This window comes from Vigna unguiculata, chromosome 4, assembly GCF_037176805.1.
Source record: "Vigna unguiculata cultivar grain cowpea cultivar isolate G323 ecotype 2 chromosome 4, ASM3717680v1, whole genome shotgun sequence".
NCBI lineage: Eukaryota > Viridiplantae > Streptophyta > Magnoliopsida > Fabales > Fabaceae > Vigna > Vigna unguiculata.
The window spans coordinates 35,770,532-35,798,070 of NC_140795.1; the positions used below are offsets into that span (position 1 = coordinate 35,770,532).

The 27,539-nt window shown below is 31.5% G+C and overlaps 1 protein-coding gene across 2 annotated transcripts; it reads right to left on the minus strand.

The window, feature by feature from the left end:
* Positions 1-367: 367 nt before the first annotated feature.
* LOC114181890 (glutathione-disulfide reductase) lies at positions 368-17,805 on the minus strand. Of its 2 annotated transcripts, none has more exons than XM_028068536.2 (17): positions 17,643-17,805; positions 17,186-17,357; positions 16,752-16,816; positions 14,452-14,521; positions 11,427-11,498; positions 10,892-11,095; positions 8,625-8,698; positions 8,464-8,547; positions 4,377-4,464; positions 4,195-4,276; positions 2,997-3,070; positions 2,344-2,451; positions 2,152-2,216; positions 1,915-2,028; positions 1,305-1,404; positions 1,005-1,058; positions 368-706 (listed from the first exon to the last, which is right to left on the minus strand). In XM_028068536.2, the coding sequence occupies exons 2-17, from the start codon at positions 17,330-17,332 to the stop codon at positions 611-613; spliced, it is 1,497 nt and encodes a 498-aa protein (XP_027924337.1). In that variant the 5' UTR covers positions 17,333-17,357; positions 17,643-17,805; the 3' UTR covers positions 368-610. The 2 variants fall into 2 exon arrangements, with proteins under 2 accessions (XP_027924337.1, XP_027924334.1); XM_028068533.2 differs by having other exon boundaries at positions 16,752-16,819.
* Between the last annotated feature and the right edge of the window lie 9,734 nt (positions 17,806-27,539).

Genomic DNA, 27,539 nt, shown 5'->3' on the forward strand with positions numbered 1-27,539 from the left:
ACATCAAAGTAATATTTTGTTTTTTTTTTATTTTGAATTTCACCAGAAATATTTTCTGAAAGAAAAATAAAATATAATGTAAGATGAACAGTAGAATTAATTAAAATGATTGATACGTGAATAAAAAAAGTACATAATTAAAAATTAATTTAAAAACTAAAATTATAAAAATCATTGTGAAAACTCAGATTAATTGAAAAATTATTTGTCAATAAAACAAATTAAAAATATTATTATTATTTCATGTCATACAGAATAACAAGAAATCGAGTTTTGCTGTATTAAGTAGTACAGTCCCAATGATCATTTTATTCATATTGCAATGCTTAACAGATCGATATTAAATTTAAAAGTCAAACAAAATTAATTAAAATTCAAGGGACTAAAAATATATTCCACTCTAAATATATTTTGTCATTCACTGCATCAAACGCGTCCTAATTTATTTAACATTGTTACATAATGAACCAAACTGTTTCCACTATGGAATGTGAAATAGAATGGATATTTGACAAATAGAAAGGCCATTTTATAGAAAGGTCACCAAAGGAAGTAATTTGCAGCTTTACACTACCCATCAAACACAAATTATTTTCACTAAAGAAGACTCTTACAAATTGGTCTTGGGTTTGCCACTTCCAGTTACGCGCCGCGTCACTGTCCGCATGGTTACAAATTCTTCTGCCGCCGATGGGTGTATTCCCACCTAAATTAAACAGTCAGGTGAAGCAATCAGAAACTATAACAGTATAAACAGAGTCAATAAGACAGAGAGAGAAAACATCGTATAAAACTCTGTCTACTGCTATTTGCAGCTATCTAACATTATAATTCCTAAATAACCATTATAACCACACTGTATTTTCCAACACCGCCAAAATTTTGTCATTCTTGAGCTCATCATTGAATATGAGCTCATTCCAGATGTTATTGAATCATTTCCCATCCAGTAAAAATAACCCACCACTGCCCTCAGAAGGCACGAAGAAAAACTGTGAACTTACCGTGCTATCAAACTGTTCCTTGGTAGCTCCACACTTCAATGCAATAGCAATACCCTGTTGATAACCAATATTATTAAACCAAATTTATTAAGGAAATGATGTATCATGAAATTGGAAAATTGATAGTGCTCTTGAGAGGATATCTAAAATGTTTAAAAACTTTTCAGATACTGCTGCAACAACGATGCAGTAAAAGGAAATTATAACCGTTTGTTTCTAAACAACAGACATCATTATGAAAACAAATACACCAAACTTGCAATTTTATATCTGACTACCAGAGTGAAACCATTAGGATACCTGTATAATTTCAGGTGCATCAGGTCCACACATTGAGGCTCCAAGAACCTTATCGGTCTCGGCATCAACAATAAGCTTCATGACAGTTTTTTCTTGTCGCCTATTTGAAAAATGTTATAAGTATAGAAATAAGGAATTGATCTTATATCATAAAAAAATCTATATTATATATGTATTATTAGGAAGGATTTTATTTATTCCCATTTTTCTCAATATAAATAAAGCACATATACTATCTCAAAAAACTTACGGTTTCAGCTCAATGTTTTTATCTTTCCTAAAGTTTAACAAAATATGAGCAAATAATCTAGATAAGAAAGTTATGTTGCAACATACATAACTAATACTCGGTCCAACTAATACTTAGTAGTCATTATAATGGAGGCTAACATAGATCCAGATTACCAGTAACGTCCCTCTTTTAGAATCCAAAACAATGATTTGCAATGGAGTAAATAAATAAATAAAAAATGCTGAAAGGATTTAAACTATGCGTAATAAATAATATTTTCTACAGAAACTTTGTTCTGATCCAAGTTGTCATGAATTCTGCAAGTAGTTGGCTTGAAATAAAGGTAAAGTGGGTGAAAATTCAAGTCCCTACACTTACCCAGAGATGGTGTTTTTCATAGGATTGAAGGTCGATGTAAAAATCAACAGATCACCTTTGGTTTGCTCTATTGCCTGCTCCTCACTGAGACCAACTACAGAAAGTGGTGGAATGCTGCAGAACCATGAAAAGAAAAAACAAAATGGTTAGAGATAAAATTGGGAAGGAGATATACCATCATAAATTAACATTCAAAATAGTTAACCACTCAGTTTTAAAATGCAAAAGAAACTACACCTAAACACTGCACATGCAATATTACTGTAGTCTGGCTTGCTTGCTTGCCCATTAAATACTGTTTTCTGCAAAACAAATTCATGTTAGACAACAATAAATAAGAGCACCATTAGACCAACCAATAGCTGACTGCACCAACTCAGAACAGATAATAAATACGTATGCTTATCCACAAACTATTTAAATACTTACTGCAAAGCACGATGCCTCCATCAAGGCCACGGGTGTAAGATTCATTCTGTTTGTGACATCACCCACAGCCCATATACTAGGTATGCTTGTGCGTGAATACTCATCCACCTAAACCACAAAGGAACGCAGAACATTTAAAACTATGAGAGTCATAATCATTCTCTAGCTCTTAAAACAATTGTTCAATTCAATATCCAGTCATCAACAAAAGCGTTTAAGATGATATAACCTTAAATATCAATTTACTCAGACATCTATATTCCTACTCACAAAGTAACTGATAAGAGAATGCTTCAATAAACAGAAGATTTTGACTGCTAAATAGTACTTTCCTTCACTTATTCAAAGGCATGTAAACATCCTACAGCTTTAACTTCTACTTGGAAGGGATTAGTTATACAAATTCCTTTATACTTTAGAATTTATTGGAGTTCTCTAATCAATGACTCGGCACACCAGTCGAAACAACTACATTATGGCATTTGCAGATTGTTATTCAAGTAGAAAAAGTCTTATGTTTGTATCTATATAACCAGAGACCAATATACTATAGAATCAAAATGGATCCACCTATAATACAGATCCTGAAATGAGAATAACTTGTTCTGGCTAGACTTCAAGGAATCAGGCAATTAAAGGAGAGTTATGTCAACCTTTATTGCTCCAGCTTTGTCAACCTCAACACCTACAGCTTCTAAATTCAACCTCTTAGAATTAGGAGCCCTCCCTGCAGCAACAGAAAAATAGTAAAGAAGAATATATTTTCAAGAAATATATTCATGATAAATATCTTTTTTAAATATATAAAATTTTGGATTTACTATGAATAATTTAAATTATGATACAAGGTTATTTTAAATATTGACAACTTTTAAGACAAACATAAACATTTAGTTTACACAGAGATAAAAGAGGGTAGATTGAAAAAGATAAACAGTTAAGAAAAGAAGATAAAGTATAATAATAAAGATGAAGAGGATTTTGAGATGGTAGCGAGTTGCAGAAAAAATGAATCAAATACATATCCAAGTGTGTGTGTGTGTGTGTGTGTGAATCAAATACATATCCAACATGACAAGTCAAGAACAGGTTGGATTTCTTTCTGTTGGCCAATGTTTTTGTGGAATATTAATTAAAACTATCATAGTGAATTAAATTTGAAGACATGTTGATGGGTTGTCCAGTCATAATTTTTTACTGATATTCTTGTATTGTCTAGTTCCTATTAATTAATTAGTTAGTTCTGTTTCTTTAATGGTTAGGAGTTGTAGCTTCAGAGAAGTACTAACATAATTAATCTTCATGACCTTGTACTTGAGTTTTCAGCATATTATTAATTTATATGTTGAATTTTAGGTATTGTGGCTCCAACTAAAGCAATCTCCAAAGAGGTCACAATTAAGATGACTTTACAGCTTGAAACATATGACATGTGTGCTTCCTAACTACATATTATAAAAGGGTTAAATAAGTTTCTAATACCTTCAAAAATCAGTACCTCCAAAATGTTTTCAATACTCAACATTTAATAATGCTAATCTTATGCAGATAAGTTAATCTGTTTTCGAATTCATAGTGTTGATACGTTAGTTTTGATAGTGTCACATGCTAGCATATATGCAATAATCAGAGTAGGATGATTACATTTCAACACTCCAAGTTCAAGAAAAATAAAGTTACTACCAGAACCAAATTAACATATTTATTAAATGTTTAAAGTTTTGGAGATAAAAATTTCAATATCAGACAATTTTGGAAGTATAAAAAACTTATTTAACCCCGTTATAAATAGCATTCATGTGTGTCTAAGATACACAACATTGAGATATTTCTTCTCAGTAGTATCCTTACCAGTGGCAAATAGTACAACATCTGCAATCAGTTCCTCACCGTGATCTGTAATAACTTTAATTCCATTTTCTGTTTTGATCAACTAAAAAAACGAAATTTGTTAAATTAGCTAAAAGCCCCCAGCTAAAAAAATTGAAAAAGAAGTTCTACAAATGTGAGCTACAAACCCCAAAAGGATATACCTGAGTCAAATTGGTCCTTGGGTGTAAATTAATTCCCCTGCCTTCAAGATTTCTTGCAACTACAGCTCTCATTTCATCATCAAAACCTCTGCAATAGCATAATTCAGCAGGGAGTAATGTATACTACAGACAGAAAAATTGATGCTAACAAAAACTAAGGAAAAATGCAACCTATTAATAGCTAGTGGTATAGCAAATATTGTATAATTGACAAGCCTTCTTGCAACCACTACCACACATACATGGAACAAATAAACTAGCACTTCCACTGCTGAAAGCAACAATGTTTCAGAAATAAATCATTAAATCGTAAGTTTTAAGTGGGGTGAGCGTGGATTTTTGGATATTTTGCCAACAATTTCTGTGAAGGATAGCATTTTCAGGATCAAAGAAATAAAAGGCAAACTGATTCACCAACACGTGGAGAAATCCATGCAAGCTTCACTGTAATTAACTTTACTAACCAAAAAGCTGGATAGCATTAAGTAGAAAATAATGAAAGAAACTTTAAAATAAACTTATAAAAATTAACATAAACTTAATGAGTGAGAGCATTATACTCACGAAAGAATAAATACATTTGCAAGAACAATACTGAAGTATGAAACTGTGTACTGACTCTAATTTTTCCAATAGTACGTTGACTCCCACAATTGTCAATGGCATATCATTAACCACCATTAATTTTCCTACAGATATGAATCTCATCAAAACAGACTGACTCGACAAGGTAAATTTTATGTAAATGATTATAACTTGATTTTCTGAATTCAAATACATGTTGGAGATGAAACCTATGTGCTACTAACGACCTAAGTTAAATTTCTATTACGAAAACCAGTTCTAAGAAAACAACATCCCTGTATGTTTCTTATTTTCAAAATCAGAAAATAAAAATACTTTTTTGGTAAGACTAGTTTTGGAAAATTGTTTTCAAAACTAATATCTCTTAAATTTTTAAAACCAAAGTATCAGAATATCTCTAACTTGCCTTGATTTTCTAATTTCAATTTTCTATCACTCGTTCGTTCTTATACATATACATCTCCTGGTACTACTCTCTAAATATTATTTTATCAAACAGTTTTTACATCCTGAAAAACAAAAACGATATCACACAACCCTATCTCTTCTCTTCTCTTTATTCTCCTTCAATTTCATCTGCGATCAGAACAACCTAAACATATTCCGTTCTCATCAATGTATCCCCATATCTTACTACTTCCACCATGTTGATATGGCGGGACTCAGATTCATAATGAGAGTTTAGCATTCTCAAGAATGCAATATTCCTTTTTTCGTCACAACTCACAAGAATTCCCTGACTAGGATTTTTCACATTTTTCAACTCGACAAAATTTGAGAGTTAGGGATAGTTAAGTCTTTGTACATCAAAACTCAGAACTCAAATATGTTAAGAACAACATTACACTTTGTTTTGATGATAACAAATAAGATTAAGTTTGGAAGTAATAAAAGATTAAATAAGATACCATGAAGTAAAAAAATATACATTGGAATTAAAACAACTTAGGTAATATGAACTTATATAGACAAGAACAACAGACCATCTAATGTCTTTACAATCTATAGAAATCTTTCATGAACAGTTTTATCTAGCATCCAATGCTCTGTTACTGGAAACATTTTAATTTCATCTGAGACCAGTGTAAAATAAACTGAATATTCAGCAAGGATCGAATTTATTTGCTTCTAAGATATGAAGATCACTAGATTGGTTTCAAAGATAAAAAGATTGTCTATGCTACATATACTTGTCTAAAGCCTATAAAAGACAAATGACAATAACCATAACACTAAGGATGACAAAAATACTCGTGCTCGCGGATATCCGTGGATAAAATCCGTAGCGGATAATTGATACCCACGGTAGCGAATATTTTAATATCGTTCAAAAACGGATCGGGTACAGTTATCATATTATACATACCTGCAGGTATCCGTTATCCGCAAAAAAATTAAAATTAAAATTTAATATATATTTTATTAAGTTAAATTTAATTAAAATTTAATAAATATTCTATTAGATTAAATTTAATTAAAATTAAAATTATATTTAATTTAATTTATATTTTCTTTTTGTAGTTTTATTTAAATTTTATTTTAAAAATTTATAAAATATCTTTTATTAAATATCTTCGAGTATCCACCGGTAACAGAGGAGGGTATCAAGGGAGGGTAACGGGTAGATTGTTCTGTTGCGGGTAGGCACTATCCATGCCCATAGTGACCCGTTGCCATCCCTACATAAGAAACAATTGTTCAAGCAAAAAAGAGTCTTCAAATCATCCAAACACTCATACAATAGTATAAGCTATGACCTTTTGTCAGACCTAGCATTTGAGAGAAATCAATTGCAATACCCCCCACCTAGTAAAGTTTAAATCTCTAAATTCAATATCCTTTCTACTTGAATAATTCCTGTTGTTATCCAACAAATATCTTTGTTTGTAACCAAGAGTGATAACCAAAGAATACTTATGAAAGCTGGAATTGACCTAGTATCAAAGAATACTTGGTGTTCTAGCATTTGAGAGAACACAATTGCAGCATCTTTTACCCAATGAAGTTATAACTCTGTTGTCTCTACGAGAGTTGTTCCCATAGTTATCCTTAAACAGCTTTGTTTGTAGCCAGTACTAGTACCTAAAGAATAATCGTGAAAACCAAAAGTGGCTTAGCGTGAAAAAATAATTAACGTTTTTAATCTCATATAGGAGATTAAAAGGGTTTGTCAAAGAGTGACATTATGTACTCGTGTAACTCATAAGTGACAAGGAAAAATACTCATTGTAATGAATTTCATTATAATGAATTAAAAGAGTCTTTTAAAGGACTGAATTAAGGTGGGTGAATCAATATAAAGAGTTTTTTCTATACTTCTATTATACTTGTAGACTGTCTTTTGAAAGTATAGATGCTTGTCTACCAATTGCTAATAGTTTGTAAACACCATTCAACCTCCCCCTTCTAGAGTTAATATATGCATCCAAGATTTTCCTTGGAATGATGTCTCTAAATAAAGCACGTGAATTATTGAATACAACATTTAATAGAATTTCTTGAAATATATTTAGGAATAGCTTGAAAAATCAAATGCTAGTTGTAAAAAAGCAAGGAAATGATACAACAAAACATTCCACAATCCAAATACCTAAGAAGTGTGTATACTACGAAATTAACTTCTATGCATCAAACAATACTACTATTAGACAGATGAAATGTTAGACATTCAAATTTCTGCAACAAAAAGAGATATCTTATTTTCCGTAATAACTATCATCAAAATAAATCAAGGCTTCTAAACATTTTCTATCTATGACAAATTCTTATTGTTCTGTTCCCGTCCTTTCAGGTATCTTCCCTTCTTTCCATTTTTCCCTCTATATCATTTTCCACTTCCTTATGATTCAGAAGTAACCCATAATTATTGAACTCAATTTTAATGTACGCAGTTCTAATACAATATTGTATGTTATAGAAAACCCATTACATTAGGATGATGAAATTATAATTGTCAAACCATTCATAAATATACCAAGCTGTCAAATTTTAGAATTTATCTTATTTTCAATCACAATATAATTATTTGAGAAAAGAGATAATTAAATAGGGAGGGAGATATATGATTTGGTACGGATTGGGTTAGGGAAATATCTTGCAAATATTTCACATTATTAGACTTCATTTGATTTCCTATGATTGTTTCTCTTCATTAAAAATAAGAATAATCTTGTGTACACACAAAATTCATAATATTCCTTCTCATTTTCTCTCTTCTCAACATGGTGGCAAAGTAGTACCATCCTCCGTGACCTATTATGGCACTAATTCTTTCAACATTTGTATTACCAATACTAAGTAAAGACCACTTCTGTTTGCTAAGTGTTTCAAGTAATGTCGAGGTTAAGGAAAAAAATGTTTCCACACCAGTTAAATATATGTCTACATTGATTTGCTAATGTTAAAACTTAAAAAGCAAACAAGGGGAAAAATACACATATCGAGAAGGCTCCATTATGACCACTAAAAACTAAAACACGAAATAAGTATATGAAAGCCAAACCTTAGCAGAAGTTCCTTTCTGAAAACTAAATCAACTTCAGAACCCATCCCACGCCATATAGATGCAAATTCCACTGCAATATAACTGAAAAATGGAACATAAAGTAACCACCTGAGATACCAAGTAGTTTAACTAAAAACATAAAAAAGATAAAGACACACCCTCCTCCAAGAACCACAGCTCTTTTAGGAAGATCCTCTAAACTTAGTGCCTCGTCAGATGTTATACCCAATTCCTGCACAATAAGAATGTGAATGTCAATAATGAAGAAGAAGCATTTCTCGGAGATGAGTGAGGGATAGTGGAACAACTTAAAATTCATCAATCAAAACCATTCTGTCCCCAACTGTATTGTCATGAAATTTGAGACAAAATTAGTAACTCAATTTCCGTTACTTACTAACTTTCGGCTAAATGAACAAAGACATAGATGTGGCTTCTAGGAATGTCTTGTGCTCTCTCAAGCAAGCCATGACAATGGGCACACTATGTTTTGTGCAAATTTTAAATTTTAAATGTAGTGATGTTTTTAATTGGGCTTAAGTATGTTTAGAAGAGGCCCAAACAAGCTGAACTCTAACTAGGACTTAATTATGGCCAAGGATCTACAGATACATTGGTGCCCCTTACTTGAAGACAAATAAACTTTGCTTAAGAGAGAGTATAACTCTTTTATGAGAGGGAACTATTGATTCTCATCAACAATTCATGATCCTTGTGTTGGATCCTCGTTGACTCATTAATCATTATTGATTGTAACGCCTTTCATCTTCAACCTTCTTCATTTTCATCTTCTATGTGTTCTTAATGACGGATTTGTTATTGCGGTGGACTATCTGTTCTTGTGAAATCTAGGCATCAGGTTGCATCAGAGTCCCTTCGTATGTCCAATCTGTAATTGTTGGAGAAGTCGTCTAAGCCAGGGAATTTTGCATGCAGCTGTTGACACGATTATTCAACTTCATTTGATCTAACAATTGTATCCTGCTGCTTGTTTCTTCTCCATGAGATCAAATTTCTAGGCAGAAAATAAAAAGAAAAAAGGAGCCAACAAGTGGAAGTGATACTATTACAGCTACCCAAACATCTAAAAGAACAAGCAGTGACAGGATCTACAGAAAAGAAGCAAGTACTAGTCCAAGAAAATGTGAGGATGATAATTCAAAGGAGAGATCATGTTTAATTTTTGAAGAGCCCGAGAGAGAAGGAGAAGGATATGCTTTCACTTAAGCAAAACAAGGAAGCTGGGGGTTGAGAAAGAGGATTACAGACTTCTTTTACGGTTGCATTGTGTTTTTATCATTTTGTTGTTTTGAACTCCTGGATGAGTTTGTTAGGTATTTATGATGTTTTTCTTGTTTTAAAATCATGAACGAATTTTTAAGAAGTTGCTCATTGTGATGGATAAGAAGAGGCTATCCTTCACTTCATGATAACAAAGAAGAAAAGTATTATGTTGGACATGAGGAAGAGGCCAGAAACTCCTGGATGAGTTTGTTAGGTATTTATGAAATTATGATGTTGTTTTTCTTGTTTTAAAATCATGAATGAGTTTGTTAGGAGTTGCTCATTGTGATGGATAAGAAGAGGCTATCCTTCACTTCATGATAACAAAGAAGAAAAGTATTACGTTGGGCATAAGGAAGAGGCCAGAGAATTTATTTTATGTTGTATTATGTTTTTATCGTTTTGTTAGGAGTTGGTTATTGTGAACTCAAGAAACTTCTCGTGTTTTCTAGGAAAGTAAACCATTATTATTGGTGTCTAAGGTTCCTTAGTTTATACATTTATTATTTGCTTAGTTTTTTATTTATGTTTTTTAGTTTTATTTATTTACATCTGTAAAATAAGATGAAAAAGGATTTTGGGATTAATCTCCCTTTTGTAAACCCTACACAAAGGATAGTTTATTTATAATGATAATGGACCAAACCTAGAAATACATAATGGGCTGAGCCCAACTACTAAACAAAATATATCATCTAACAACATCTAATTTTTAGTATTAGCTAACTTTTTTAGTTTTTTAATTTATCTTTACTGATTTTTGATTTTATTTATATCAACACTTCTTTTAGTACTTTTACATATATTACATATTCTATTTATCCACCAATTGTCACCATGCCCCCCACCATGCGTATATGATGGATTTTTGACTTTCTTACCATCCACCAACAACAACACTCATGGTCATTAGTCCGGTTAAGCTAGTTTACTTGGATTGAACTATAACATCCAAGTACTTGATCTAACTATAACACACTATATAATTCTAACATCTTACAATTCAGTCACTATTTCTCCTCTCTTTCCTACCGTAATCTTGTTGTAATTCTTAAGATACATTAAAAATACTTACTCATAAAAGGAACAATCGTGTCAGTAGGATCATTTTGCAATAATATTTCAAAACAAGCAAACTCACCTGTCCTGGAATATTTGGACGTTGAGCCCTGCTACCAGTTGCAATTAATATGTGCTTAGCAGTATAGGACAGTTTTGTCCCATCCAATTGTGTCACCTCAACCTCATTCGGACCAACTATCTTTCCCTCGCCTTCAAATAATTTAACCCCCGCATTGGATAACAGCCTCTTGTAAATTCCATTTAATCTGTTTATTTCATCTGTCTGCCGTTTGACAAAAACAAAAGTTATTGAACAGCCAACAACACCCATAAAAACAACAACAAAGTTTTACCTTGCTAGGTGAGGACCATTACATTGATCACAAAAACACCATTCGACATGGTTAAAAACTAATACTAAATAAGCTGTTTTCGGCTTTACTATAAGCAAACTAGTAGGAGGACATGCACGTAATGTTTATAACAAAAACATCTAGAAAATCAAAGGCAATCCAAAGTATATCTTTAAGGAAGGGATACGAATCTGATTTTAAAAATCTAGACAAAATAACAGAACTTTATATCATTAAACATAAAATAAAATCACGAAATACCTTCTTTTGCAAGAGCTTCTTCCAATTGAAGTCAACCTTCTCATTCAATTCCCACCCATAATTCCTGGCATCCTGTCAAAGATCAATCATACATTTTAGTAAAATGTATACAGAAGATGATGTAAGAAACACCAATAATATTTTAATAATTATGAACCTGCATGAATTAAAAACATAAAGGGAAAACCAATACACTATCTCATAAATATAGTATTATTTTTCATAACATATTTGATGAAAATTGAAGCAATCCTAATGTAACTACATAACATCAGATATGATTACATATAAATCCAACACTTACTGACTACTGCAAGACACAATAAATACATATGTTTATGTAGCCCTCCCTCAAGTTGTAGAATATAAATTGTGTACTCCAAACTTGGAACTTACAAATTCAATTCGAGATCCCTAGGATTTAGTACAAATATAAGTTAATTATTTGAGCTGACAAACTCAGTAGTGATCTCCTTGGGAAGCAGCTTCTCTTTCACAGAATGGCAATGTTATCTCATGAAACATTGGATTAGAGGTAATGAAAAGGGCTGCCTGATTATCACAATACAATTTCATTGGCTGTATTTCACAGAACTATAGTTTTTAAAGAAGTTGTTTGATCCACAAAGTTAATGGAACGGGTTTAGGGACACCCTTTCGTATTTCCTATTTATAAATGCATAGCCCTATGTGCTCCACACACATTATGAATTCAGTCTATGCCTTTCTCTCTTTTATTTTAACATGGTACCTAGAGCTAGGCTTAATCCTTGACCCCTTGGTGAACCCACTGTTCACCAATGCTAATTCTTTTTTTTCCTGAAGTTGTTCCTTTTTAATTTCCGGCATTGTTCTTAGGTTTTTTCCAATTATTGTTTTTTGCCACTACCCAGTTTGGTCCCACCACGCGGTTGTTACCTCGCCATTGTTATTTGGTCATGGTTGCCATCATCCAAGCCAGGCACCCACCACACCGCAAAGATCGTAGCAATCAAAGTTGTGACACGCATGCATGCTGCCACTCTAACCCTCATCGTCACTGCCACTTCTCGCCACACATGGCAGTGCGTTTGGCCTCCTCTCGGGCTGCAACCACCAACGTTAGACTCGTATCTACATCCTCTTTCTAGATTTGTAACTTTCATCTTGATAGAAGTTCGTGGGAATTTTTCACTTCTTTTTAGGGTTGTTTCTCTATCCTGATAATTATTTTTTGTCTCTACAGTTATCCATGGCCTCTTTTGCTGCTCCTACATATGATTCACCCATCTATATCAATTATGTCAATGTGCATCCGTCCATTGACAAATTAGATGGAACTAAATATGATACTTGTGCATCAAACACTAGACTTTGGCTTAAGAGTTAGGATTGTGTTGATCGTCTTAATCAAAGTGTGCCCACTATTGCTAAAATGAGCTTTCTCGTTGCTTGAAAATTGATGCTCAATTATGCATTGTACATAAGTCTACAATTCATTTATCATCAAAAATATTATTTTGCACTTATGAGACATGTTTACAAGTTTGGAAACAGACAACACGGTTTTACACGAATGATACTCAATGTCTTTACGGTGTTTGTTAAAATATCCTAAATAACTTTTCTGACATTAATGAGTTATCACCTCCTGCCTTCACTCCTTCCCAAAAGCTAGAGCAACGATAGTTCTTCAAGTTGTTGGCTATACATGGACTTCCTGATGATTATTCACACATTTGTGATCAAATTTTGGGATCCCTAGTTGTGCCTACCTTTAATTTCACTTGTTCCACCCTATTGCGTGTGCCAGGTAAGTCAACCATTGAAATACCTTCTTCAGTCACCTTTAATGACTCTTTTGCATCAATATCTTGGCGAGTTGATCATAATCACACTTGCAACCTAGACAAAGACGTCACAAGTGTGAAAATTGTCACAAGCTCGACCACAAAATTGATTGGTATTATGCCTTACATGGTCATCCTTCTCGATCTATTATGGTTGCCTAAGCTGGCTCCCTTGCAACCATCTGATTAGGGTCCCACCTCATTTAATAATTCATGACAACATGCTATCTTCAACAAATTTCTCAAGCTTTTTCCACCACTCTTAATTGTTTGATGACACTTCATTTATATCTTTCTCTAAATGATTGTGATATCCCTGAACAAGGAACCATAGTTCCACAAAATCTGACAGGCAGAGATAGTTTTTGCCATTGAGTTTCTCTGAAGTTATGGTTGGAGTTCCAGAAATGGACAAAATAGGCCGGAATGAACCATGTTTCCGGAATAGTGAAAAAACTAAACTTTAGAGAGAAAAGTAGAAATCAAACCCACTTTTCCAAACAAAGAGAAGAAAGGTGAGGCAGTTTTTTCCTTTGGAACCAGCTGAAAAGAGTCACACTTGACAAGGCGGACATACTTCCGGTTCATCGGAAAAGCCACCTCAAAGTTGCCACTGGCAGAAGTAGGACAGTGGCAGGTAGCGGCTGACAATGGTAGCTGTGTTTGTGTGCGTGAAAAAAGTCAAAAAAGGTACATTACGATTGCAGGAGTGTATACTGTTGCAGTTGCCCAAACAGCTACAGCAAGAACAGAAAAAGGAAATGGACAACTAAAACCACAATATTATAAAATACATATATATGATATAGACTTATTTTTCAAGCTAATATTTCGAGCCATCTAAAATACACTAAAAAACTGATTTTTTTTATTTCTGCTGATTTACCAAAATTTATCAAATTATGATAACAAATTTCAATGTAATAACTGAAAAACCCTTTTTCCTAAGCTTAAACAAACAAGCGTTGACTTATTCCTTTTAGAGATATGAAAGAAAAAAATCTTTTCCCGAAAATTGTGTTTCAATTGGAGGAAAGTGTCTTGGAAAGGTAAAAAAGAAAAATATTGTTGCAAGATCTAGTGTACAAGTAGAGCTCAAGGCAACAGCTACAGAGAGCAAAAAATTGCAACAATCGTGTTATGTACCTAATAACTAATATAGGTTAATATCAATTGATTTAAAAACAAATCCTTACCTCGAGTTCACCTCCAAACGATGCTCCATAGACCAAAATCTTTTTGGGAACACAACCACGAATAACACACCTTCAAAATAAAATAAAAAATTATAAGCATTTTCATCAAAAACAATAGTTGAAGGAATACCAAAGGCCGTTGAGGAGAGAGCTAAAGAATGAAATACAGGATTTAGAGCAAACGTGCCTCTATTACACAATTATCTTTTTCAAGTAAGTTCATTATATTAGAACGTTGATTTGAACATAACTAAACATCACCCAACCACCTTGTGAGGTGAGGGTTGTTCCCCCCACTTGTATATTCTTTTCAAACTGCCTCTCCAGCCGAGCTGTGACTTATGTTCCAATACATCCTCTTCACACCCAACACTATTAGGCTTGGTGTGTGGATAACCCTTTCTAAAGAATTTACAATAGACTCTAATATCATATTAGATGTGAATTTAGGTCTAGCTCAATGCTACAAAATTGGTTTGTAAGATAGGGGTTATCCCTGCTTACATTCTTTTTAGGGTCTATCTCTAATCAATTCGTGACTTGGGTTATTCCTAATACATCATAATTAAATTAAAATATTCAGAAAAAGCAGGAAATTTATAAAAATGCAAACAAACCAGCACACCACACAGAAAGAATACAAAAGTTGAAGAAACCAGACTTTTAATTTTTGATATATCATAAAAATGTTTGAGTTACAGCACAAAGAGAGAGTCAGGATATGCTTCCCCAGAATGTGGATGACCATTCAACCCTACGTCAGGTTAGCTACATGGACCAATCAATACCATAATGCTGTATCAAAAAACAAATTGCAATAGAATCAACTAAAGCAAGATTTTCCTTCTATGTTTCTCCAAATTCTTTTATAGAAGACTTTTAGATCCAAAAATCAAATGCTGTTCATTGCACTTTGCAGTCAGTTGGACAAAGTGATTTGTAGTACACATGGTATAAATAACTTGCTACATAATTTCATTCCCAATTTCCACCGATTTTGCAAGTGGTAAAAATGAGTTCATAATATTGCTCCTTTTATATTTTAAAGCTCACAAGTCATAATTTACATCCTATCAAGTATCATAAGCCCTTAAACCAAATTAAAAAAAAATAAAGGTTCTCTGTCATGACAAGAACGGAATGAAATACTGACATCAGTTTGCTTGTATAGAAATTGAGTCACCATAAATGGTTTCCCTTTAGCTGAAAGTACATAAATGCTTTTATTATCTAGTATGCACCATCTTGCAAGGTACAGGGGTGGTTTTATTATCTAACATTCAAAATATTTTCCCGAAGTTAATTTCATCAGTCTGGAGAGAGTGGAGACAATTAAGGTAAAATAGAACTACAACAGTAAGATGGACTGGGTTTAGCTAGAGTTGGAGAAGGCTGTTACATGAGACAATATAATTGTAAGTTAAGTAACAAAATACCCCCTAAATAGATCAAATTGTGGAAGATTATCTATAATGATATTCCTAGTCTTTTCCCTTACTAAATTATGTAGCTAAGCCAATATTACGATTTATATAGTACAGTGTAATCAGTGACAGATGGCAGAATATGGTGGATTTGGAATGCCAAACTTCCACCTTATAAACATGTCATCACGGCTATGGTGTCATCATAGCAGTCCACTCTACACAAAATTGCCTATGGAGGCATAAAATCCACCGAGCCACATTGCTATGGCACCATACTTAAATGCTAATACAATCTTCACAATCAAGGAGAAAAACTGAACAAGTAAGCACACACAAATTTATTTAGCAAACCTGGGAACAAAATTTCATTTAAGAAAAAATAAAATGAGAAAAATCTCCTGGAAAGCTATAAAGGGTAGAATAATAAGATATACAAGAGCAATGTGAATGTTTGATCTAGCAAAAGGCAATTCCATATGCACATTACGTAAAAGATTTGACAGATACACATCAAATTAGAATTTAGTTGAATAGAAAAATTGAGGCATCTGATTACAGTAACAAACTTGCAAGCAGCTGTTAACACAAGCAAAGCATTTAACATGCTTGAGAACAAATGTTTCATAAGAACTAAAATGACCAAGTCATTATCTTAATACCAATCGCATAAAAGTTGGTAAGCAAAGTAGCGTAAAATGTATGAAGAATTTGAAACCCATCTCTAAGTGGAGAGTTGTCTTCAAGCATACACCAGTTGTTTTTACCCACAGGGTAATTAACAAGGAATGTCTCCATCATGTAAAAAGAAAGATAGAAAAGTGACTGAAGAAAATAATCAATAGAAAGGAAAGACATGTCAAATTTATGACTTACGTTCCACCAACTCCTCCAATTGTTTCTGAGCTAATGGGATTAAACGGAAGCTCACAAATTCCCACCTTCTGAGACAGAATGCAGAATATTAAACATAAGGCAACAAATAAACAAGTAAAATACGTCAGTGAATAACACTCAAAAACGATAGATTAACTAAGTCAATAAGAAAAGTGAGTCCTTCCGTACTAGTTACATTTTAATATTTTGGCATTAAAATATACACAACTCGTCCTTATAAGAATTAGGACTTCGAAAACGATCTTCTAAAGCTATTCAAACATTTAAAAAATCTCATTACACTCCAAAAATCAAGAAAAGCTTCAATAACTCAGATCCTCAAGAGCAAAGCTGTTTACACAGATTAAACATCTTTAGCAATATAATTACATAACATCATGAGCTAACTGTTAAGCGCCAACACAGTTAAAAACCTTAGCTCCGTAATTCGATGAAAATCTAGCAGCACGAACGCCACCACTTCCAGCCCCAATAATAAACAAGTCGAAGTCAAAATTCGTCCCTTGTTCTACACCTGGAACCGATTCAGCCTCACCGTCGATAAGCATCTTCCTAGCCATCGCAATCGAACAAATTGAACTAAATCTGCACCAACAACATCACAACCGCAAAATGTCAAATCAGTTCAGAAATCAAACTCTGAAAACACTGTTAGTTAACAGGAAAGAATAAGGTAAAGTCCAGCACGCAACCAACAACAAAACAATCAACACAGAAACAACGAGATCATTACATTCGCCACTTCACACAGCAAAAAAACAACAGAAGAACTGACAGAAGAATAACAGCAAAAAAATTGTTGCAGATTTCAGTGAATTCTTGATTTATTTCCTCCGTATCCTTTCCCCGAGAAATGAAATGGAAAATTACCTGCGTCGTCGTAATAGGAGAGTAACAACTAGGTTTGTGAATGAAGAAACAAAACAGAACACGACTATGCAGAGAGTATATATACTAAAGAGAAACAAGAAAAAATTGCGTTTGCATGTGCGTATGATATGTGAGATAATGCAGTAATATTTTGAATTACAAGGTGTCGTGTCTAAGGAGCCGACATGGATTAGTCCAAACCCTTTTTTAAATCTATTTTTCGTCTCTAATACGAAACTCTTGCATTTCTTCCGACAAAATAGTTGTTTTGTAGCAACTTTTTTTCCTTTTCATATTATTACTTCAAATACATATTTAATTCATGTAAAACCATTCCTTTAGACTAATTATATAATTAAAATTTTGAAAATAAAAAGCCACCTGTTTCGAATTGTTTAGAAGTAGCACTTCTTTGGGTAAGAGAATTCTTTTAAATGATTAAAACTAGAATTTTTACCGTGCAACCTGCGGGATGAATGAGTTTTGGTTTTTTTAGTATACGAAAAAAAATTAAGAAGTTAAAAATAGATATTAATATAAATGATAAATATTTAAAATAGGAGATATAAATTTTATCATGTTTATAAATGAATGTACAATTTTGAACATCTATTATCATAACAATACTAATTGTAGTCATTTTCAATATAAAGTTTTAATTTTTTGAACATTGATATATGTACCTGATATGAATATTTATACAAAATATTTTATGGTTTAGAAAATCATTATAATCTGTAATATAAAACTAATATAACTTTATTAAATTTAAAATTCGATTAAAACAAAATGCAATACAATAATTGACACATAACTAAAATAGTATAAGATTAAATTTTATACCTCTTATTAAAGATTTTCAAACATTTATTTGTAAACTTTGTAGATGTAGTGCTTACATTTTAATCTTCATCCATAATTAGTATTTTCACTCCAATCTTCTTATTTATTTTACTCTAAAAATTGTTACATATAGTTGTCATTGAGTGAATATGGAACAAGAAAGATAAAGTTCAACTCTAAAGAAAGTTTGTCCATGACTTTTGTTATATGTTCTAAGTAATACAACCACCTTTCACGTAATTAAATTAAATATTAATATAATTAAAATTCACTTCTCAATAAAAAGTTAATATAATAAAAAGTTAATATAATTAAAATTCAATTGTAATATATCAAAAAATATTTCAATTAAAAATTAATACAATTACAATTTTTCAATTTTACAACCACAATTTTGTATAAAACAAAAACATAATAATGTTTAGTATTTCTTAATTATAACGTTAATATTTACTATTTTTGTTATTTATTAATTATAACATTACTATTTATTATTTATTATAAAAAGAAATTTATATTAATGTTATCTGTGAAGATCGATAAGAAATTGCTTTTTTATATGTTTTCCCTCTTTTATTTTATTTTATTTTAATTCTTTTCATATTTTCATATTTTATTGCATTAATTATTTTCATATATTATATATTAATTATATTTGTGAAGACTAATAAAAAATTGCTTCTTTTGATTTATTTTTCTTCTTTTATTTTATTTTAATTCTTTTCGTATTTCCATATTTATTATTAAACAAAAGCAGATATAAATCATTTCAAAATTATATAATAATATTTCGTGTTTGAAACAAAATATTATATTTAAAAATTACACAATATAAAATAAAGTACTAAAAAGTTAAATTAAATATTAAATTATGTAATTAAATATTAATGAGAGTTTAAATACCTTCTTTTTCACCAAAATCAGTGTTAAAATAAAATCATTAATTGTTCTACAAACTCGGAAAAAACTACAATTATAAAAGAAAAACCCTAAAATTTATCATATTATGAAAAAAAAATCAGCAAAAAATAAGAATATGAGGTTGTCATCCCTCTGAATGCTCATTCACAACTAATGTCTCCTATGATGCACATATATGATACGTGTATCGAATACGACACATATCCGATATGTCGATACGTTTATTTTCAAAATAATAGAATACGATACGTGATAGATACGTGATATATGAATATTAAAAAGTGTAACCATAATTCTAACAAACATAATAAATATATGATTGTTAATGTGTGAATCCAAATTTACTAATTAGAGGCCAATTATTTTGGTAGCCAAAACGTGATTGTTAATGTTAGTGACCAATTTTAAAACCAATTCACAATTGAAACTATTTTAATTATCAATTTAGAGACCAATTATAATTTTTTGGAACTATTTTAGTTGTCAATTTTGTCACTATTTAGTGACTAATTATCTTTTGTCACTAAAATTAATCATTATTCAAATATTTTATTATAGTGTACTACGACTTTATAAATTAGATACTTCATTGATAAGTATCATTAAAGTATCCTAAAGTATCAGACACGATACGTGTCAAACACGGATACATTTCCTAATGCTTGATGTAAACTTTCCCAGAGTTTAGAAGTAAACCTAAGGTCCCTATTAGATATAATACTTGTTAGAATTTCATGCAACCTCACAATTTCTCTTATGTATTCAATTAATTTCTCCAATGAATACCTATGTTAATGGGTAAGAAGTGAGCATACTTTGTTAACCTATCCACGATAACCTATATGGAATCAAATTTTTTAACAATTTGTGGCAAGCCAACTAGAAAATTCATTGTTATACTACCCTTTTTCCATTCAAGTATATCTAAGGATTGTAGCATTCCTACTGGCTTTTGGTGTTCTATCTTAGGTTTTTCACAAACTAGACATGTTGCTACATATTGTACCACTTCATTTTTCATTTTGGGCAACCAAAACATTTTGTTGAGACCTTGATACATTTTTGTTATGCTAGGGTGTTTACTTAATTCGCTCTTATATGGTAGTTCTGGAATCATTTTCTCAATTTCCTCATTATAAGGTACACACATCCTATCCTTAAATCTCAAAATTCATGTCCTATCTATGCCAAAATTTTCTTCATTCTTTTGACCTATCAACTTATTTTTCTTTTGAATGAGTTCATCACTTTCTTGTGCCTCATGGATTTGATTCTGTAAGTTACTAGCGATCTGAATGAAGTTTAATTGTATTATATCATGACTTACTATGATAGACAAATTCACGTCTCTAAACTTTTCCATAAAACTCATTTCTTGAATCATCAATAAGTATACATGTAAAGATGTTCTGCTTAAAGTGTCTGCCACTATATTTGCCTTCCTTGGATGGTAATGTATTTCAAAACCATAACCTTTCAAAAATTTCATTCATCTCCTTTGTCTCATATTTAACTTATTTTGATTAAATAAATATCTGAGACTCTTATGATCACTAAAAACTTTGAACTTACCACCATAGACATAATGTTTCCATATCTTAATCCCATTTTCTCATGTGCTCTTAGTTGTCTAGAAGCATACACCACTACCCTTCTATCTTGCATAGGAACACATCTTAATCCCATTTTGGAAGCATCACAAAATATCATAGAGTACCTCGTAGGATAAGGTAATGCTAGAATAAGAGAAGTGGTTAATCTTTTCTTGAGTTCTTGAAAACCATTATCACATTTTTTTGTCCATACAAAAGTTTGACCATTTTTGGTGAATTGAGTTAAAGGCATAACTATTTTAGAAAATCCCTTAATGAATCTTATATAATATCCTGTCAAACCAAGAAAACTACAAATCTTAGTCACTAGTTTTTGTCGTTCCCATTGTAAAACTGTTTCTACTTTGGTTGGATCCACTAATACTCCTTCTTTGGAAACCACGTCCTAAGAATTTCACTTCCTCTAACTAAAATTCACACTCAAACAATTTAGCATACGATTGCTTTTCTTTCAAGATCTACAAGACAATCCGAAGGTGCTCCTCATACTCCTCAAAAGTCTTAGAATAAATAAGAATGTCATCTATAGAAATTACAAATTGATATAAAAATAGACAAAAAAATTATATTCATATAATCCATAAATATTGCAGAAGCATTCATCACGCTGAAAGGCATCACTTGATACTCATAATGACCATACCTAGTTCTGAATGCAATTTTATGTATGTCTTCTACGTTTACTCTAATTTGGTGATATTCTAGCCTTTTCGAAAATACAAAAGTTCCTTTCAATTGCTTTGTCAAGTCATCTATTCTAGGAAGAAGATATTTATTCTTTATGCTAAATTATTTTATGCTAAATTATTTAATTGACGGTAGTCTACACATAACCTAAAACTTCCATCTTTCATCTTAACTAACAAAATTGGTGCTCCCCAAGGTGACACACTAGGACGAATGAATTCTTTTTCAATTAACTTTTTTTAATTGTTTCTTAGGTTCTACTAATTGAAAGGGTGACAAATTATATGGTGCTATAGATATTGGTCCAGTTACAAGCATCAAATCTATTGAAAATTTAATTTCTCCGTTGGGTGGTAAACCAGGAATATTATTGGGAAATATCTCAAGAAAATTGTGAACAATTGCTATACTTTTCAAATCAACTTCCTCTTTTATTTTCTTAGAAGATAATAACAATTACCATTGAATTTCATGCCTTAAAGGCTCACTTTATGAGTTGTTAGGTGATTTCAAAAGATTCCTAGAGTTTGGAAATATTACTGATTTATCAGCACAATTCAAAAGGACTTGTGTAAGACCCGAGAAATTTAAATAATTAAGTAAATAATTATTTAATAAATGCGGGTAGTGGGAACCTTTATGTCATTTAATGTTGGGGTTTATGACATGGAAAAATATTAGCTCAAGTAGTTAAGAGTACTTAGTTATTATGAATGGACTTGGGTTCAAGTCCAATTTATGCCTTTGTATGTTACTAGAATTTTGACCTGTGTAATGCACGGGTTATCGGTTATTTTTTAGATGAATAAATTTTGTTTTTTTAGTAAATGGAAAAATTAAGAAGTTAAAAATATATATTAATAATAATGATAGATATGATTTAAAATAGAAAATATCAATTTTATCATGTTTATAAATGAATGTAAGAGTTTTGAAACATCCAGATCATAACAATACTAATTGTAATAATCATTGTTTTGTTCAATATAAAGTTTTAATTTTTTGAACATTTATATTTGTACTTGTCATGAACATCTATACAAAACTTTTTATTGATTTCATGATTCCGAAGACCATTATAATCTACACTATAAAATCAATATAACTATTAAATTTAAAATTGGATTAAAAAAATAAAAGAATGCAATACAATGATTGACAAATAACCCGAATAGTATAAGATTAATTTGTATACCTCTTATCAAATATTTTTAAATATTTATTTATAAACCACATTTGTAGTTGTAGTGGTTAGTTACATTTTCATCTTCATCCATAATTAGTATTTTCAATCAAAATTTGTTTCTATTTCCCTCTAGAAATTGTTACACATAGTTGTCCAAGAGTGAATATGGGGCGAGAAAGATAAAATTCAACTTTAGAGAGAGTTTGCCCTTATCTGTTATTATATGTGTTCTAAGTCACACAACTACCTTTCACCTAATTAAATTAAATATTAATATAACTAAAATTCATTTCTCAATAAAAATAATAATATAACTAAAATCCAACTCCAATTATAGTTTTCCAATTTTGCAATCACAATTTTGTGTAGAACTAAAACATAATAAGGTTTAGTATTTATTAATTATAAAGTTGTTAATTATTAGTTTTTGTATTCATTAATTATAACATTACTATTTATTATTTCTTGTGTAAAGAAATTTATATTAATGTTATTCGTAAAGATAGATAAAAAAATGTTTCTTTTGATTTATTTTTTAACTTTTATTTTATTTTTTTTCGTATTTTCATATTTTATTACATTAATTATTTTCATACACCGCATATTTCCAAGTATTTTATTGAAATAAATATTTATATATATATATATATGTATTTTATTTTATATAAAAATAATAATTTATGAAATATTTATTATTTTAAATAATAATTAAAATAATGAATAATAAAAAAATATAATAAGTTTATTTATAATAATATAAATTGTTTTTATATACTGTGATATGAATATAGAAATATGTTAAGTTTAGAATAAATGATAAAATGTGTCAAACAATATTTGAAATATGAATAAACAATTGTAATAATGAAATGACTTTAATTATTATTTTTAATTTGTTTTTAATAGAGTATATTATTATATGATAATATATATTTACATATTTTTTATGTAAATTTGTTAATATAAAGACGTATAATAACAATTAAATTGATACATGATTATCGGTAATCTATTTTCATTTTGAAGTACAACGAAATATAAGAGAAAAAAATGTAACAATGATAGTTATATATTATAACTGTCTTTCATTTTATTTTATGGTTTAAGTAGACACGGTCTTTCAAGTTCTTGTCTTTGTGTTTATCCCTTCTTTCCAACATTTCTTTTATTATGTAATAATAATACACCAAATTTTATTTTATTGTATGTCTCTTAGTTAAAACACATTACATATAATGAGAGAGGTAGGATGGATTAGGATGTGCATACATCATTCATATTTGTAACAGAAAAACATATATTTTCATTAACATAAACTAATTCTATGTTTTGCTAATAATATTGTAATCATTATTAAATAAATAAATAAAAGTCTCATATATCTTAATTGACATAAACTAATTCTCGTTATGATAATAATACTGTAATCATTATTACAAAAAAATAAAAATCCTTTTTTATAGTGGTGAAAAGATAAATCACACCTCATCTTCAAGTTTCTTATGAATTTGAGAAATAACTGAAGTAAAAAATATTATTGATTATTATCATTCTCAGAATTACCTATATTCAGTTTGTAATCAGAAATGCTCCTTCTGTGATAGTGAGATTAGTGTCCATAATCATAAATGCTCCTTCTGTGATAGTGAGATTAGTGTCCATGAACTCAATGTTGAAGTAAAATTGAGTGTCTCCATCAACTTCCAAAAACTTTCCTTCTTTTTCTCATTTTCTCATTTTCTTAGTCATATCATGTACCCACCAATTCTTCATATCTTCCACAGATTCAATTTCATCTATTTTTGTCCTAGTTGTTTCCTCTTAAGTTGCTTCCATCTGATGAAGTTGTTGGCTGAGGCTCCGCTTTGTCTTGCAGCTTCTCAATAGGTGATAGCATCTAAAATAATTGTTCCTCTAACAAATTTTGGAGTCTATAATGAGCTTATATTCTAGCAAATATTGAATGAACCAGTAGACAAAGAAGCAAGAAGTAAGAAAATGGGAACTTAAGTAGTTACATTTGTTAGAATTATGGTGCTTGATTTAGTCCCACATCGCTTAGAATAGTGAGATGTGGTTCTCTATTTTACTATATAAGAGACTCTATGTAAAGTTTTAAGATACACCAGAAATATAAATACTTCCTAGTGTAGTCGTGGACGTAGGCATACACATTGTACGCCGAACCACGTTAAATTCTCTGTGTCTATTTTTCTCTCCTTTATTCTTTCCTTTATTGCCTTGTTCCTAACAATTGGTATCAAGAGCCATTTTTCTTAGTATGCTCTGTGATTGCAGCATTGTCTGATCTTCCACATCAGAAAATATTTGGTTTCTATTTTTTTCTTCTTGGGGATCTCAGTTTAGAGAAGTAGTGGGAGCTTTGGTCAAAAGCCGCAGCAGGAGATTTGGTCAAAGGCAGCAGGAGCTTTGGTCAAAAGCCGCAACAGGAGCTTTGGTCAAAAGCCGCAGCAGGAGCTTTGGTCAAAGGCAGCAGGAGCTTTAGTCAAAAGCAGCAGGAGCTTTCGTCAAAGTAGCAAGAGCAATGGCATTGGAAGAAGGGAAGGTGAGGATTGAGAAGTTTGATGGCAATGACTTCGGGTTCTGGAAGATGCAGATAGAGGACTACCTATATCAGAAGAAGTTGTATCTACCCTTAACAGGGCAGAAGCCAACTGACATAGAGCAGGCGGAATGAGATTTGTTAGATCGGCAGACACTCGGTGTAATCCGGTTGACATTAGCCAAGAATGTTGCGTTCAACATCATGAACGAGAACACAACCGTAGATTTGATGAATGCATTGTCAAATATGTATGAGAAGCCATCTGCAGCCAATAAAGTGTATTTGATTCGCAGGCTAGTCAACCTAAAAATGGGTGAAGGTAACTCGATTACTAATCATATTAGTGAATTCAATACAATTATTGCGCAGTTGACATCAGTGCAGATAACATTTGATGATGAAGTGAAAGCATTAATTTTATTATCATCTCTTCCGGAAAGTTGGAGTGCAACTGTTACTGTAGTTAGTAATTCTGCAAGTAATAGTAAGTTGAAGCTTGATAACATCCGTGACTTGATCTTAAGCGAAGATGTTCGCAGGAAAAGTTCAGGGGAATCTTCCAGTTCTAGTTCCGGTTCAGCATTGAGTACTGAAATTAGAGGAAGAAGTAGCCAGAAAGGTCGTAATCAAGGCCGAGGCAGATCAAAATCTAGAGAGAAATCAAAACCAAAATTCTGGAATGATATCACTTGTTGGAATTGTCAAAAAAGGGGTCATTTTACAAATCAATGTAGGGCTCCAAGGAAGAACAACAACAAGAGGCAAGATGATGATCAATAAGCAAATGCAGCAACTGATGAAATTGAAGATGCACTATTATGTAGTCTAGATAGTTCTATTGACTCATGGATTATGGACTCAGGTGCGTCATTTCATACTACACCTTCCTTAGAACTATTATCTAACTATGTTCCAGGAAAGTTTGGGAAGGTTTACCTTGCAGATGGGAAATCTCTTGATATTGTAGGAAGAGGTGATATCAATATCAGAACCTCTAATGGAAGTGTGTGGACTTTGAATAATGTCAGACATATTCCTGCCTTAAAGAGAAACTTAATATCTATAGGGCAGTTGGATGATGAAGGTCATTACACCACCTTTGGAGATGGACACTGGAAAGTAATGAAAGGTAACCTTGTTGTTGCTCGTGGAAAGAAGCGAGGATCTCTTTACATGATTGCAGATGAGGATATGATATCAGTTGCAGAAGTTGGCAACAGTTCCTCTTTGTGGCATCAAAGACTTGGACATATGAGTGAGAAAGGAAGGAAGCTCATGGTCTCAAAAGGTAAAATACCTAACTTGAAGCATGTTGACGTTGGACCTTGCGAACATTGTATCTTTGGAAAGCAGAAAAAGGTTAGCTTCTCCAAAACAAGTAAGTCGTCTAAAGTTGAAAGACTAGCACTAGTGCATACAGATTTTTGGGGGCCAGCTCCAGTGAAATCTCTTGGAGGTTCACAGTATTACGTAACCTTCATTGATGACTCTACAAGAAAGGTATGGGTTTATTTTCTTAAAAATAAATCTGATGTGTTTTCTGTGTTTAAAAGGTGGAAACAGAAGGTTGAGACTTAAACAGGTTTAAAGATTAAATGTTTGAAGTCTGATAATGGTGGAGAATATGACAATATTCAATTCAAGGAGTTTTGTTCAGAGAATGGGATCAGAATGATCAAGACAGTTCCAGGAACACCAGAACAAAACGGTGTGGCAGAAAGAATGAACAAAACCTTGAATGAGAGAGCAAGATGTATGAGAATCCAGTCAGGATTACCCAAGGTATTTTGGGCAGATGCAATAAGCACAACAGCCTATCTCATAAACAGAGGACCATCAGTTCCTTTAGGCTATCAATTACCTGAAGAAGTATGGTCTGGAAATGAGGTAAACCTTTCACATCTGAAAGTTTTTGGTTGTGCTTCATATATTTTGTTGAACTCTAATAGTAGAGATAAATTGGACCCTAAGGCAAAGCGATGCTATTTCATTGGCTATGGATCTGACATGTATGGCTACAGGTTTTGGGATGACCAAAACAAGAAAATTATCAGAAGTATAAATGTTACTTTTAATGAAAA

Bases quoted from the DNA above. Each gene is read 5' to 3' on its own strand.
- LOC114181890 (XM_028068533.2), bottom strand. From the start codon at position 17,332: ATGGCTAGGAAGATGCTTATCGACGGTGAGGCTGAATCGGTTCCAGGT. The intron at 11,096-11,426 runs GTATTTCGTGAT...GTCAAACGGCAG, and splicing joins AGAAGCTCTTGCAAAAGAAG to ACAGATGAAATAAACAGATT. The intron at 8,699-10,891 runs GTGAGTTTGCTT...CTTATTGTGCAG, and splicing joins GTCCAAATATTCCAGGACAG to GAATTGGGTATAACATCTGA.